At 44.0% G+C, this 15,854-nt stretch overlaps 1 protein-coding gene across 3 annotated transcripts in view; it reads right to left on the bottom strand.

Moving 5' to 3' along the window:
* Clrn1 (clarin 1) overlaps positions 1–15,854 on the bottom strand; it is a 38,887-nt gene that overhangs the window by 9,207 nt on the left and 13,826 nt on the right. For 2 of the 3 annotated variants that reach the window (XM_038348333.1, XM_038348335.1), the window contains exon 2: positions 5,755–5,934. The exons of the other annotated variant lie outside the window; for it this stretch is intronic. In XM_038348333.1, coding sequence (XP_038204261.1) covers positions 5,755–5,934 — 180 coding nt within the window. The remainder of the gene's footprint in view (positions 1–5,754; positions 5,935–15,854) is intronic. 3 annotated transcript variants of the gene reach the window in all.

Here is a 15,854-nt window from a genome sequence, read left to right as displayed (position 1 = left end):
CTTAAACGTAACCCTTTCATCTAAACCTGCCCTCTGAACTCTAGATTCATGTATCCACCTTTCTCCATAACACCTGTACTTGGATATCTCAGAGCACCTCAGAACTGACACACCCCAAATGGACCATTTGGTTCCTAGAAATAAGTGCCTCTCTCTAAACTGTAACCCTCGGCCCCACCCTCTCTGCCTGCATACCTCAGCGAATGCCACTGCCAGTTATTTAATTGTGTAAGCTCCCTGCGAATTGTTTTGGATCTGCTTTCAGAATTTGTTTTTTTTTTTTTTATTCTCTATCCATCTCCAAGGCAGTAGCATTATTTTCGACCAGACGTTGCTTAAAGAGGTAAATCTACCAGATACCTTAAAAGTCTCCAAAAGCTCGCAGCAATTAAAATCCACTCTAAAATACTTAACAGAGATTTTAAGCTCCAGTATTAACTATATCATGTGATCTCCCTAGCTCCATCAAACATTTTAATTAATGAACGTGCACTTCTTCTCGCTGTCTATCCCTCTAGCAGTGTGGGTTTGCTTTCTCTTCTTCCATAGAACTCTCCTTCCCCAGGGTCTTGTGTGCATCTCTCTATGGCTTGGGAAGCTCTCAGAGACTTCTCAGCAACTCAGTCACTGAGAGGAGACTCTTCTCTGGAAGCTCAAAGCCAGGTCCCTGCTAGCATTGTCTGTTTAACCCATTTACCACCCTTACATGAATGGCAACATGTGGTTGGTTATTCAATTGTTCGTATACACCCCCACCTCCCTGAGATAGGCTCTTCTCTGTATAACAGCCCTGGCTGTCCTGGAATTCACACTGTAGACCAGGCTGGTCTTGAACCCACAGATCTGCCTACCTCTACCTCCCCAGTGCTGGGATTAAAGGCATGCACCACCACCACCTAGCTTGATTTTGCATATGCTTTTGCTTGACTCTCCCAGTAGGCTGCAGGCTCCCCAAAGGCAAGACCCTGTGCTAGCTTCACTTTGGAGTCACCAGCACCCCCTTTACAAAGACTGGCATGTAACAAGCATCTGTCTGCCAAAGAAACTCAGTGAAGGCACCTGTGGCACTGAGCCTCAACGCGGGCTGCCAATTCTGATAGCTTCCTTTGAAAAAGCTAAGCCCAAATCCAAAGCAGTGCCCAAGCCCCCACCCCATAGCCTCCAGCTTAATTGACATGGTAGGGAGCTGGCTTCAGCAATTTTAGAAAGCTCTTCGGGGGATTCTTATGCCCCAGATGGACTATGGGGGCCCATTAAGGTGTTACCTAAATCTTACACTGGGGAAAAGGTTTCTTAAAACCAGCTTGTAAGAGACTAGAGAAGAAAGCAAATGAACTGATTTGCAAGAACGACAGTGGCCACGAATGTATCCGGAGACAGCCGAGGCATACAGATGATACTGGAATCTCTAAGGAGAGGAGAGAGGGGTGCAGGATCTTGGGCTGTAAGCATCAGCGAGCTGTAGTGGTGGTGGCAGCCATGGGCATGGTTTTTCCTTTTCTGCCTCCTTTGTTCTGAAGAACTGACAAGCTCCACATAGAGAATTAGAAGACAATCCCTCCCCCTTCTCCTCTTTCCTCATGGCTCAAGACACAAGGCAGGAGTCCCCACCTAGACAGGAAGTAGACATCTCAAAGATGGCCTCATGTGATTGAGCATGAAGAACTGTGGAGGACAGAGAAAAGCTGGAGGCACATGGGGATGAGAGGAAGGAAAAGAGCATGGGCAGCACCAATGAGCACAGACTCCTGAGCTGGGCACAAGAGTGGGAGAAATGGGAAGGAACCCAGTGAAGGGAGAAGCCCCTGGGTGTCTCCTAATGGAATGTGACTCACTTAAAATTAACCATCCTAACACAGTCGCTGTTCTGTGAATATTTGTGTTGACTATGCCTATTTAAAGAGTTTGTGAAAAAGGAAAAAAAAAAACCCTCTAAAAATTTACCTTGACACAATCAGGATTTAGAACTGGAGTCTGAATGAAAGGTACAAACGGAGTTAAACATTTTCTCAACTTTAGGGACTCCAGGGTTCCCTGTATGGATTTAAAGAGGATGAGGTGGTTTCTGCTTCAAGAGCCCTGTTTACCCCTAAAGGCTGCCACCTGTCTGTCCTTCTGATCCCCATTTTGTACAGCTTCTTTCTAATGACCGACACTTTTTGCTGGTTAAAATGAGGACTGGGGTTTCAGAAGCTGACTTCTCTGTGAACTCTGAGCCTTTGCAAGGGGCTGCTGCAGACGGCTCCTGCCCTTCTCCCTCTGCCCCCACCCCACCCCAAGTCATTGATTCACCAAGCTTTATCAAATACCTGCACTTCCAAGTTCAATATGAATTAAGATACAGCGTGAGCTCGGGACTGATTGTTCTGGTGTGTGTTTGTGTGCCCAGGTTCTCCCGTACATCACACTTGGCCGGAGGCCAAGGTCAGATCTGGGACTTGGATCGAACCCAGCCATTCTTGGAGCCATCTTGCTTTTCAGACACTGCTAGTTAGGCCGTCCATTGGAACTGTCAATTTGTCTCCAAACAGGCTCCTCTTCAGAAATTCACCCAGAGACTGAGCAGTAGGTACCCAAGTCTGTAGAAGCGCAAGTGTCTCTCCACAACCAGCTCTTCTGTCCTCTACTGTATGAGGCTGGGTCAAGATCTCCACACTCGTTTTGCTCGTCAGCTGGTTAATTACCTTCTGCTCAGAATGACTAGGGAAGGTCTGCTCTTCCCAGGGTGCCTGGGACTCCTGGCAGCAAGGCCACAGGAGCAGCACTTTCCCACAGGTAGCAGTTGGGACTTTTGGCATCATTCCACACTTCCAGAATCTTCTGCTAGTGTTCTGAAGGGAGGCAGTGGCAGCTCTTTGAGGTCTGAGACCCAGTGCCCTCAGGGCCCCTCTATTTCAGGTCAGTTAGAGAAGTCTTCAGGTTTTTCCCCCAACCCCAGGAACGGTAGGTGCTTCCAGAAATTACCTTCTGTGCTACCTCAGGCCACCACTGTGGTTTTTCAGTTCTCCAACCCCTTCTTAGGCAATTCCCTCTAGCTCAGCGGTTCTCAATCTGTGGCTCAAGACCCCTTTTGGGGTTGAACAAACCTTTCACAGGGGTTGCCTAAGACCATCAGAAAACACAGATATTTACATGATGATCCATAACCGTAGAAAATTTATAGTTATGAAGTAGCAACAAAAATAATTTTATGTTTGGGGGTCATCACAACATGAGGAACTGTATTCAGGGGCCAAAGTACTAGGAAGGTTGAGAACCGCTGTTCTAATGGCACCTTGAGGTTGCAGCCGAAGGGCTTCACCTGCAGGACCAGCTGAAGCACAGCTGTGTGTCCATCTCAACACCTGCAGGACCAGCTGAAGCACAGCTGTGTGTCCATCTCAACACCTGCAGGACCAGCTGAAGCACAGCTGTGTGTCCATCTCAACATCTCCCATTTCGTCACTCTGGGGCTGTGTTCTCAGAATTCCCTGTGCTGACGGGTTCCCAGGTGACATGAATGCTGCTCACCTGGGGATCCTGCCTGAGCCGCTGCCCTGCTTTAGATCTCTGTGGACCGCTTAGAGGTTAAGAGCACTGAGTGCTCTTCCAGAGGTCCTGAGTTCAATTCCTAGCAACCACATGGTGGTTGAGTGAGTGAGAGCTGATGCCCTCCTCTGGTGTGCAGGTATATATGCAGATAGAGCATTCAAAACAAACAAACAAATAAATAAATCTTTAAAAAAAATCAAATCTCTGTTGAAATCATGCCTCTTTTGTCTACTACCTGGATACTTACAGACTCAACTGACTGTCTACCAGTTCAGTTTGGGATGTTTAGTGAGTGACATAATCCCCAAATGTTTACCCCTTGTCCTTTCTGTGAGATTGAGTTGCTATCTTGGCTTGCATATCCCACCTTGAGACTGTATCTTTTTCATCTTAGTTCAAAAGCAGCCCTTTGCCATACTCCTGCCTGTTGCTCTCCGGCACAGGTCTTCCTGCCTCTATGGTCTGCATTGCTAATTTTGTCCCAGTAGGATCCTTATTTCTTTCACCTATGCATGTGAGGGTTGTTGTTGTTGTTGTTTTAAACAATATACAGTAAGCTTCAAGTTAGCTGCTTTTGCCAGAGATAGGTGGGAACTCCTTGGACTGCCCTCATAGAGTGCTCATTCCTGTGATAAAGTTGTGTTGCACATCTATAAAAGATGTGGAGGAAATGTTAGCAGGATCCCTACTGGGGAGCGATCTCTTTTAGTTGGGTGAATATTTTGGTTAGCAGGGTGCGAGCAGGGAGCACCCTGAGTGTATATATAGTGTGTGCGAGCAGCAAGTACAATGCCTTCTGAAACCCATCAGCTCCTGTTGACTACAGGGCTCCGTTTTCTAGGCAGGCACCTGGACAAGTTGGTGCTGGAGCTGGATGGTGTGAAGTTGGTGCTGGAGCTGGATGGTGTGAAGTTGGTGCTGGAGCTGGATGGTGTGGGAGAAGGGAGCAGTGTCAAGAGGAATGAGTCTGTGCCGGCTGCCTCAGAGCTAGCTGCCAAGGGCAGCTTCAAAGGGGAACGAAATTGTCCAGCAGGGACTTCCATTAGATTTTTGGCTGGTATGAGCTGTCGTCTCCCGGAAATCATCAGTAGAACATAATAGAATGTTGAACTGATCTGTAAGTTTGGAATGCTGTAAAATCAGAGTCCTCCTATTGAATGATAGTCACACATGAATTATGTAAATAGATTTCATTTTTCTTATCTTTCTTTTCTTCTTTCAAAAAAAAATGTATTAGAGGCGCCTCTGGCACTGACTAGATTTCACACCTTTTTCATCAGCCCAGTTTTGAAGTGGGATGCATTTATCAAAACATTAGGTGGAGAGTGTATCCTTTGTATCCTTTCTCGGATGCAGCCAGCATTAGTCAACATGAAGCAGTGACAGTCCTGAATGTGGTCATTCATCTGTGGGTGCCTTTATCATTTCATGATGAAAATTTCTCATTTTTCTCATTATGAATAAATAAATGCACACTAGTGAACATTTAGAAATATTGATAACTGGAGTGGGCAGTGATGGCTCAAGCTTTTAATCCCAGCACTTGGGAGGCATAAGCAGGTGGATCTCAGTGCGTTTGAGGCCAGCCTGGTCTATAAAGCAAGTTCTAAGACTGTTACATAGAGAAACCTTGTCTCAACAAACCTATATTTTTAGGAAAAAATATTAATAACCATGAGCAAAACTAAGACCATCCATAGCTTCAGTCCTCAGAGATAACCACACTAGCAAAGTATCCCCACCCATCACTCATATATAAATATAGCTTTTATATTAGTGTGTGTGTATGTGTGTTTGTGTGTGTGTGTGTGTGAGAGAGAGAGAGAGAGAGAAAGAGAGAGAAAGAGAGAGAAAGAGTATATGGCTATATATAAGCAATTCCATCAATTTTTATATGTATATTTTCTGTATTTATAGTCCAACAGGTTCATAATTATTTGTAAAAATTACTGACGTTTTCATTTAACAATTTGATACAAGTGTTAGCTTTTTGATTACATCTTCAAAATTATAATGTAAAGATTATATTTATTCATATATACTAATGTAATGTATACCGTGAATTTCATATTGTTAGATAATTATGGTATTTCTCCATTATTTGCTGTCATATATAATACTACAGGAATATTACTGTACGCATGGCATAACTACATTTAGGTAGAGCATCTTTTGACACACTGAAAAAGCTCTTAGTCTTTGGAGGTAGAATTTTATACTTGCCTGAAATAAAACTCACGAGATAGAGCCCTAATGGGCCATGCAGCGTTTCAAAGGGCTTGCCAAAAGCATTGTACATGAAGAAGGCTGTCCCCACCATGGTTAAGACGACCAGAATCATGGAGAATAGAATGATATTGACGTGGATGCTCACGGGGATGGCTTGGAGCAAATCTGGGAAGACTGAGAATAAAATAAGGATGAGAAGAATTTTATGATCACTTCTCTGCAGGTATAACTAAAAATTTAAATCCCTATTCTTTCCCATGCTTTCAAAAGTCACTAAAAAACATTTTGATAAATACATTTTTTTCTCACCTACCAGTTTACCCATAGATTTAAAGATGGGATCATTTCATAGAATTCACCAGTAAAATATGGCACTTGGGAAGTCTGAAAGAGTCTTTGGTCTTTGATTATTCTCAAGTGCTGGATTAATAACTCAAAACTGTACATTTTATGATCCAAGTTTCAATGACAGTTATCAATAATCACTTTAAAAATTATCCAAATTTTATAATAATATTTTAAATTTGAATGCACCTGGGAGAATTCCAACATCAGGAGGATTTTATCCCACCTCTGTGTGCTATAATATAAAAACTGGTTTCTAGGTTACAACAATAGTAGAGAATTGGAAAATTTTAGTCAGCTTCAATATTTTGATGTAGCACAAAGCTGTGGGAAAATTATTTCTGGTACTACAAGAAATATTTTTCGGGTTTAGTAAACATGCCCAATCTATTTCTAGATTCTGTATTCAGGGCAAGTTATCCTTGCCTGCTCAGGAGATGAAAAACCTTACAGATGTCAGCTACCTCTGCATTAGCATGCCCTCTGGACAACAAAGGGAAGAGCAATCCAATGCATTTCCGTTTCCCCGGCAACGAGCCGAGGATTGACTTATTTATTGAGCTCCTACTATGTGTCAGCCACTGCTTTGGGAGCTGGAGAGAGAGCCATAAAAGAAGACAGAGAAAGGCCCAGATGTCTCCCCAAGAGCCTGGAACCTAATCAGAGTACAGAGAGAACTGGCAAGTGAGCAAGCAAATCCAATTGCTTATTTTCAAAGCTGTTCACTGTGGTTGTCTCCCTGGACACAGGTGTCACTTCCCCTTTAAGAGGAAGAGTTATTTCTTCAGTGCCCTTCAGGAGTAAGGACATTATGTAGCTTAGTTGCCTTTAATCGTCCTGTGATAAAACTGCATCTGCTAAGTCCAAAACATTTAGCACTGACCCCTGTTAGTGGGAGTGTAGGGAAAGGGAGCCCCTTGCGTACCACTCTTGGGAGGAAAAGTAGAAAAGCCTCCTGGGCGTTGGGCAGTGTCTCTAAAGCCCCGAAATGTCCACACCCTTTAGTTGAAGAACTTTCCTTATTTACAGGAGCCTCTCTTAGGCCTATTTAGGCATATGAGTCCAGCGAAGTATTGTAAACATAGTCATTGCTGAATCTCTGGTTTGGAAAGAGCTCGCATGTCTAACAATAGCGCACACAATCCTCTGCAATGGGATTTCACAGAGATCAGAGCAATTCTATAGGAACAGATGTGGAATTATCATCAAAATGCGATGCTAGATAGAAAGAAACAAACCACATAGAGGGAAACGTGCGTTTTATCCTGTCACTTGTGACGGGTGCGGAGGGCTGTGTTTAGAATGCTTGTTTAGTACTCTGCTCTCCTGACTGAATTCTCTTTACAGCTGAGATGGGCGTATTATTAAAAACTGAGGCACAAGGGGCTGGGGAGATACCTCAGTGGGTAAGAATACCTGCTTTGCAAACATGACTGCCTGAGTTCAAGTCCCCAGCTCCCATGTAAAAAGTAGGGTATACCGAACACTGAAAGGCAGAGTTGGGGGGGTATGGTGAGTTTCCCCTTCAGAGAGGAAGACCCTGCATTTTCTTAACTATTTTTTTTTTGTATTTTTATTCCAAAAAGGCCTCACTATATATTACTGGCTGGTCTGGAACTGGGCCTGGAACTCACTCTGGAGAGATCAGGATGGCCTCATACTCACAGAGATCAACCTGCCTCTGTCTCTAGAGTGCTAGGATTAAGGGCCTGTCCCACCACGTCAGGAAAGACCCTGTCTTCAAGGAATACAGTGGGAAGTGAAAGATGAAGGTATTAAGCATCCTCCTCTGTGTATTAGCACAGATGCTTAGACCTGTACACACACACACACACACACACACACACACACACACACACACACACACACACACGAAGTACTGGGTCTATGTGCTATGCCCAGGATTTATAATTAGTGTCATGGCAGTGTGTATGTTGAAGTTCATAGCTGGAGAGTTCCTCATGTCAACATCACAGTGGATCACTCTGGGGTACGATAGTCTCAGACTTCTAGGGGAAAAGCCTGTCTTCTGCTACAATAACCTGACCTCTGGGGATTCTAATCGTGGAAACAATTCAAGCAACCCACCCTGCTCTTCCTACACTTGCTTTGAGCAGCTGTTGACTTGGTGTTCACCAGCAGCTGTTAAAGTCAGCTTCCATTCACTTCTCTGGCAGCCTGGTTGTGTGGATAGGGTAGGTGGGTTAATCCTCTTCAAAAATAACCAGGTAACACCTAACTTCAAATGCAGAAAGGAGTTGCACTGATTAGCTTCAGGGGGGAAAGAGCCAGAAGCAAAACTACACTACCCTGAAGAGAGTTGTGATTCTTAGGAAGGCTCTTGACGCTCCCATCCTGTGTGAAAACTGAAAAGACATGGGCACTGCAAACGTGGCTGAGGAGAAAGTTTTTATTCTAGATATGAAGGAGAGTACAGCCAGGCAACTGGAACAGTCCAGAGCAGGGAGAGAAAGTAGCAGACTAAACATGACCAGTGGACTGACCTGGGCCGTGAGAGGAGAGGTGGGGGAGGGCGAGAGGGGAAGAGAGATGGGCAAGAGAGGGGACCAAGAGAGGAGTGGACAAGAGAGTCAAGAGAACCAAGAGAGAGCGTGGCCGCCTTGGAAGAGTTATATAGGAATCAGAAACTGGAGGAAGGAAAGGGAAGCCCTTGGGCTGGAGAGTTTTAGGGTAAAGGATGGGGTTAGAAGGGCTCAGAGGAGTCACTGGTACTGAAGCAGCCCAGAGGCCAAGCAGATACTTTGGTGTGCTCATAGACACCACAGGTAGCCATTTGAGTTTCTTTTGGATCTGACAAAACTACCCAGAAAGGTGCATAGTGACTTCCTTTTTTGTTTTTTTGTTTTTTGTTTTTGTTTTTTGAGACAAGGTTTCTCTGTAGTTTTGGTGCCTGTCCCGGAACTAGCTCTTGTAGACCAGCCTGGCCTCGAACTTCCAGAGATCCGCCTGCTTCTGCCTCCCGAGTGCTGGGATTAAAGGCGTGCGCCACCACTGCACAGCAGGATTTACATTTTATCAGCTTTCTAATGTTTTGATAGCAATAACCCATCCTCCCAGCATCCTCTTCACGCTTCCCAAATGTTTCCACAGAACAATTTATTAGATTCCTGGAGGCCAGCGTGTCCTGTTGGGTTAAGGGTGGTTCATCCTCCACAGACTAAATATCTGAATCCTTTTACTGCATGGTATACTAACCCTAAAACAGCAGAAGCCTGCAGGAGACTACTTTCTAGACACAAGAGAGCTGCCCAGTGTCATTAAACTGACACAGTGCTTCATGGCCTGTTCCCAGCTTCAGCCACAGACAACTTACATTAGTGCTGATCAGAAAACTGGTTTTTCTCGAGCATTGGCTCTCCTCTCCCACAGTGTGGGGCACAGGCATTGAGGTCCTTAGCCTTGGTAGCAAGCAAGCTCCTTTACCCACAAAACCTGGCCCAGCGTGTTTGATTCTTACAAAACTAGGAGGGAAATAATATTTTACCCTAAGTGTGCAGAGTAAAATCACTGAGGCACAGAGAATCCAATTTACCTAAAGTCACAGTAACTTAGCAGCCTTTGTCGTCATTCTCCAAACGCTTTAAAATTCACATGGGAAAAATGTATCCCTTTCTGATTTTGTAAGTTTTTAAAAATTTGTGTTATTGTTGTTGTTGCTATTGCTGCTGCTGTATATATGACACAGGATGTGTGCAGAGGTCAGAGGACAACTCTGCTTAGTTGCTTTCTCCTGTGCGTTTCTGCGATCAAGCTCAGAATTCCAAACTTGTGCAGCAGGCTCTGTTACCCACTGAGACATCTTGTCAAAGCTGTGTGCGATTTAACAATGTGTTTACTTTGTACAACTGTTACCACAATTAAGATGTAGAATGTTCTACCTGTCCCAAACCTTCCTGCATTCTCTTATTCCAATTTCTCAACTTCTGCAGGTATAACTCTAGAAGAAAAAGTCAAGTACTCTCTGAAATGTAGGTGCCATCTACTTTCCCACCAGTAATGCAAGGACCCAGTTGTCCCACAAATTTTCAGCAGGATTTAAAAAACTGTAGCCACTTATTAGGTGTGTAGGCTATCTCATTGTTTAACTAGCATTTCCCAAATGACCAATGAGACAGATCATGCTTGGTGAGCTTGGTTTTGATATTTGCATTGATTTTGGTGATGTGTCTGTTCAGACTTTTTGTATGTTTTTCATTAGGTTGTTTGTGATGGATTTTTGAGTCAGTTTTATGCATGCTGGATGCAAATTCTTTATCAGACAAGAAAATCAAATATCTTCTCCATGTCTGGGACATGTTTCTGTGTCTTTTGAAGAATAGTTTTTATTTTTATGAAGTCTAGTTTATTAACTTTTTTTCTGTTATGTATCGGGTTTTAGATGCCATATCTAAGAAGTGTTTGACAAATAAAAGGCCACAAATATTTTCTGATGTTTCTTTCTTGCAATGTGTAGCATGTGTGTATGTGTACATGTATGTATGTATGAAGGCAGGGTAGGGTACTCTTGGGTGTTGTTTCTCAGGCACTGCCTACCTGTTTTGTATTTTGCAGCAGGTCTCTAACTAGCTGAGGACTCTCCAGTTATGGCAGGTGGGTATTGCGTGACTAAGGTTTTTTTCGGAGAAATGCAGCACACACATCTATTCCCTTCAGATTGACTAAAGTATAGAGACCACCAAAGTCCAACCAGTAAGATGGACCAGTGAGTTTTATTGGGGTTACTTAGAAGAGTACGGGTGAGAGATTACTTACAGGAATAGAAATGACTAAAGACAGCTGCATCGTTAAAGCCCACCCCAGCATAGGTGACTGTTCACAAAAGCTGGAAACTTGGAGCATCCTGCCCAGCCTACAGGACTCTGGTATAAATTTCTTCCAGGCATTCTGACTGATTTGTGCTTCTCCCTGGAAATTGGTCTGGTTTCAGAGTCTTCTTTGCAGCTTCTATTGCTTACTCTGGCAGGGAGGAGCCTAGTGAATCTGCTCAGTTTCAGGGATCTCCTGAAGCTTGTTTGAGTTGTTTGCTTTCCTGTTTAAGGAGCTTCCCTGAAGGATGGAATGTTTCAGTGTGGGAGGAAACTGTTATACATCAGTGGGTTTGCTAGGCGGCTCCAGGATCTGATTGTCTCCTCTTCCCCAGCCCTGGGATTTTAAACTAAACCTACCACATGTAATTTATTTAGTCATTATCTGTTAGCATGGAATCTGGCAATCAGAGCCAGGTTCTCATTCTTGCATGGAAAGTACTTTACTGGCTGAACCATCTCCCCTAATCCTTAGTATCTATTTTGAAGTTTTTATATACAGTAAAGTTTGGGGCCAAGGTTATTTTGCTTGTCTGCACATGACTGTACCTGGCTGTTCCAGATTGATTTAGATTACCAATGCACACCATTCCTATTCTTAGGAACTCACCTCAGAGAACACGAAAACACTCTTCACCCGAACCTGTGTGCAGATGTTTATATGACTTCATTCATATTCACCAATATTGAAATCTATTACATAGCATCGATGGGCAGATGGCTGAGCAAGGTGTGCATATCTATATAATAACCTGTAAGTCAGCAACAGAAAGAAGCAGACAGCTGCTGCACACACTAGCACAGATCAATCGGAAAACGATGACTAGCAACTGGTCTTTGGGTTCATCCTTCTGCTGGCAGAGTGAAGGCATCTAAGTCCCAGAAAAGAGGGGGCGGGGAAGAAAATCCAGATAGAGCTGACATGCAAAGAGAGGCTGGCGTACACTTGTTCCTGGAGCCTGCTGTTATGAAACAGAGCGGGATAAGTCATCAGTTAATGAGTTGCGGTGCAAACACAGGCACAGGGAAGCACTCCGTGGGAAACGTGCTCTCGTGCAATCATTTCATAGGGCCTCTGCCTCTTGAACTCTGTCTCCTGCCAAGATGGAGACACTTCAGCCTTCTAATCTCTGCACAGACAAGCCTGTGAAGGCCTTTGCTGTCTTCCCAGACTAGTCTTGAACTCACATTCATCCTGCTCAGTCTCCCAAATCCTGGGATTATAGGCCTGTACCAACACACCTAGTATTCCATATTCTTAGGCACCTCTCACTCCCACTTTCATTTGTACCTGGGTTATAAAGGGCTCATAAGAATCTCTCATTCCTCAGAGGAAGTGGAGATATTAGAAGTTCTTTCAAGTTTCTCAATCCTTACGTCATACACCCATATGTAGTGGCTTGAAGAAGGATGAACCCCCATAGGCTCATATGTTTGAATGCCTGTTCCCATGTTGGTGGAAGTTTTGAGAAGGATTAGCGGGTGTGGCCCTGTTAGAGGAGGTGTGTGATTAGGGGTGGGCTTTGAGGTTTCCAAAGTCCATGCCCTTCCCAGTTAGTTCTCTCTGGCTCGTACTTGTAGTTCAGATGTAAGCTCTCAGCTACTGTTCCAACACCATATCTGCCTACCTGTTGCCCTGCTCCCTGCCATGATGACCATGGACTAGAAGCTGTGCAGAGAGAGGACTACAAGGTGGGAGGAGACTCAGATGTAGTCTAAGAATTTGTAGAGACAGAGAAGTCTGAGGCTTCAGTCTGAGGATCTGGTCTGTGCATGCAGTCTGAGGGTTTAGTCTGTGCATGCAGTCTGAGGTTTCATAGAGACAGCAGCAGTCTGAGGATTTGAAGAGATGGAAATTCCCCTTTGGCCTAAGCACTGATAGAGGTAAGAACTCTAGTGACTGACAGCTTTGCTTCTCTGCTCTTTCAGCATTAACCCCTATATCTGACTCCAGGTTTTTATTATTAAGAACAATTAGAATTAGTGCTGCAGCTAATCTCAATATTTCCCTTTATTCCTAGTCCTTATGCCTAGGTCCTTTCTTCCAGTTCCCATTTCAACTCCTGCAATGACCTGCCTTCGCCACTCCATCAATGGCTTCTTTGAAAAAAAACCTCTTGTGCCTTCCTGGTTGTGAGCCTCTGTGAACCATATTCACCTTTTCTCCCTTACCATCTATTGCAGAATATTCCTTTATACTCTGTGAAGATGTGCCAGGGTGGATGGTTTAGTAAAGAGTTAAATGGCCTATAGCTAGGCAGGAAGAGGTTAGGCAGGACTTCGGGGTACAGGGGGACTCAGGAAAGAAGAAAGACAGTGTTGCCAGCTGGACGCAGAGGGAGCAAACATGCAGGAGGAGAGTGAAAGCCACGAGCCACATGGCAACCATGTAGATGAATAGAAATGGGTTTGTTTAAGTTATAAGAGCTAGTGGGACAAGCCTAAGCTATAGGCTGAGCTTTTACAATTAATAGTAAGTCTCCGTGTTACTTTTTGTGACCTGGCAGCCCAAAGACAAATCCATCGACAGCCACCCCTGTGGTGTTTAGGCCAATGAACCATTCTCCATGAAGGTCTGTGCTCCCGAGGCTTCCACAGCCAGTCCCTTGCACCCCAGTCACCCTTCTGCCAGTCTCTCATCCTTCTCTCTCACTCTTTTCCTGGACATTCCTCTTTGTATCTCATTTATCCCTCCCAGAGAAACTCTGTCTTCATCTGTGCTTCCAGCTGCTGCCCCCCACCTGCAGGTTTTCCACTTTGCTGCTTGGGAGCCAGGCCGGCTCCCAACCTCAAAGGTTATTTGACAGATGAGTGGGTTTTGTTTGTGCTCCATCAGTGAACCATCGCATTAAACAGGAACAAGACCTGCTTCATCTTCTTCTTCAATTGCTCCTTCTGCCCTTCGTATCTCACTGACCTGTAACAACTTTCCAGAGCTTTGTAGAAATTCCGGTGGTGTTCTGCCATCTCTCAGTTGCTTTTTTTGTAGGATTTCAGAAGAATGTCTCTTTCTTTGTCCTCTCCTTTAACTGCTGTGTCTTGTTGCAAAGTCTTCTCCTGGCCTCCTACCTAAGCCTTCCCTTTCTTCTTCTCATCTGTCATCTGTCCTGTCTTAGGCTTTAATTTTCTTAGTGGCTGTGTATTGCCTACAAGTCCAAGTTAGCGCCTCAGGATAGTAAACAGAGTCTGTAATATCCTGGTCACTATTATCCCCTCCCCCCTCCGCTCCAGCCCATTCCCCCCTCCCTCTCGCCTCCAGCCTTATCTTCCTCTTCCCATTACCCTTCTTCTGTATTCTCGCCTTCGATAAGCCCTGATGTTCCTTTAGCTGGGAAATCCCTGCTTATAGTTATGAAATATGACTGACCCCTTGAGAACTTCCCTGCTTCCTCTGCTTCATCCTTACACAGAGTAGCTCTCTTTCATGGAGATTTCTGAACAAACACAATAGTGGTAGTAACCACTGTTCTTCAGACAGCGATAGCTGTGGGGTTCTTCATCAATTTGGGACTCCTAGTTAGAGTGCACATGCTGGCCCCTTTGGAATTTTGGTGGGTCCTTGGCCAAAATTAATTAAAGTGTGAAAGTAGCTGATTTGAGGTTCAGGTCAGGGAATTTAATTGCTAAGCGTGATGGTCTCCAGAACACTTTCTCTGCTATGACTGTCTACTGCCAACGTTCCATATGGCAACTGAGAGCCAGAATGAACGTGAAGCTGACCTACAAAGAACTGTGTACTGTGATCACGAAATGCATCTGTCTTTTTAAATCTATAGAGGTTTGGATTGCTATTGAAACACAAACTTAGCTACAAAGAACTGTGTACTGTGATCACGAAATGCATCTGTCTTTTAAATCTATAGAGTTTGGATTTGCTATTGAAACACAACTTAGGTCATTTCTGACGGACAAAGTGATTGATTATAAAGACTTCTGATAGATTCTGTAAGTGGACAAGCATCTTCTCTCATGTCTTCCTCATCTCCAGACTCCAGCAGAACGTTAAGGCTCATATCGGCAGTAAGAAAACTTTCAGAGAAAGAGAAGTTGGTCGTACATCTCTCTCTAGCTTGAATTTTTTATCCTATAGGCAAAGTCATGTTGTTTTCAATAGATCAAATAAAAAAAGAGATGAAAAGCATTTGTTTTTACTAAATGCTACATATGTTCCTTCTGCTTGTCATTAACCATGTTTTATTTGTTACCCCAAAAGCATGACTTTCATTTCAGTTGCTTCAAAATTTATTTTAGTTCTAGCTTCTGGATTATTGTGATATTTTACTCAAAGTCTTCATTATCCCTTTATCTGTTACTGATTCTCGTTCCGTCAAAGTCTCTTACTCTAGTAGTCTCAAAAACAGGACTTGGTAAATTTAATCTGAGTTTATGTGTAATATAGCATTGCCAGGAGAGTGACAAAGGCGCTGAAATATAATAACTTACCAAGGCAAAAGCTGATGATGTTGCTGCTGTGAGGGTTTTGAATATATAGACATTAACTGAGGGGGATGTCAGGTTGCTCAGAACAGCGCTTTTAGCGTTATGAAGGTTTGGGACTAATGAAGTTTGCCTTTACTCTATATGAGATCTCTAAACATCTCAGCTCCCATGTCTGTAAATGCAGAGAGTGAAGCAGCAATCTCACAGAAATAGGGAATTGAGTAGTGGCTACCAGAGGCTGGGCTTCAGGGAGATGATTGGTCAACAGGCACGGAGTTCCAATTAGGCAGGAGAAATATGCTCTGTTGCACAGTAGGGTGACCCTGGTTAACAAAACTACATTGCATATTTCAAAATATCAAAGGGAAGACTTTGAATGCATCTCCTTACCCTGATTGGATCCCTACACAACACACACATACTGAGGCCTCATACGGTGCCGTGAATATGTACTATTATGTGCCAAAAAAAAAAGGTAGAAAG

Source organism: Arvicola amphibius, chromosome 11 (genome assembly GCF_903992535.2).
Source record: "Arvicola amphibius chromosome 11, mArvAmp1.2, whole genome shotgun sequence".
In the NCBI taxonomy this organism is placed as follows: Eukaryota; Metazoa; Chordata; class Mammalia; order Rodentia; family Cricetidae; genus Arvicola; species Arvicola amphibius.
This window is presented reverse-complemented; position numbering and strand designations above follow the sequence as displayed.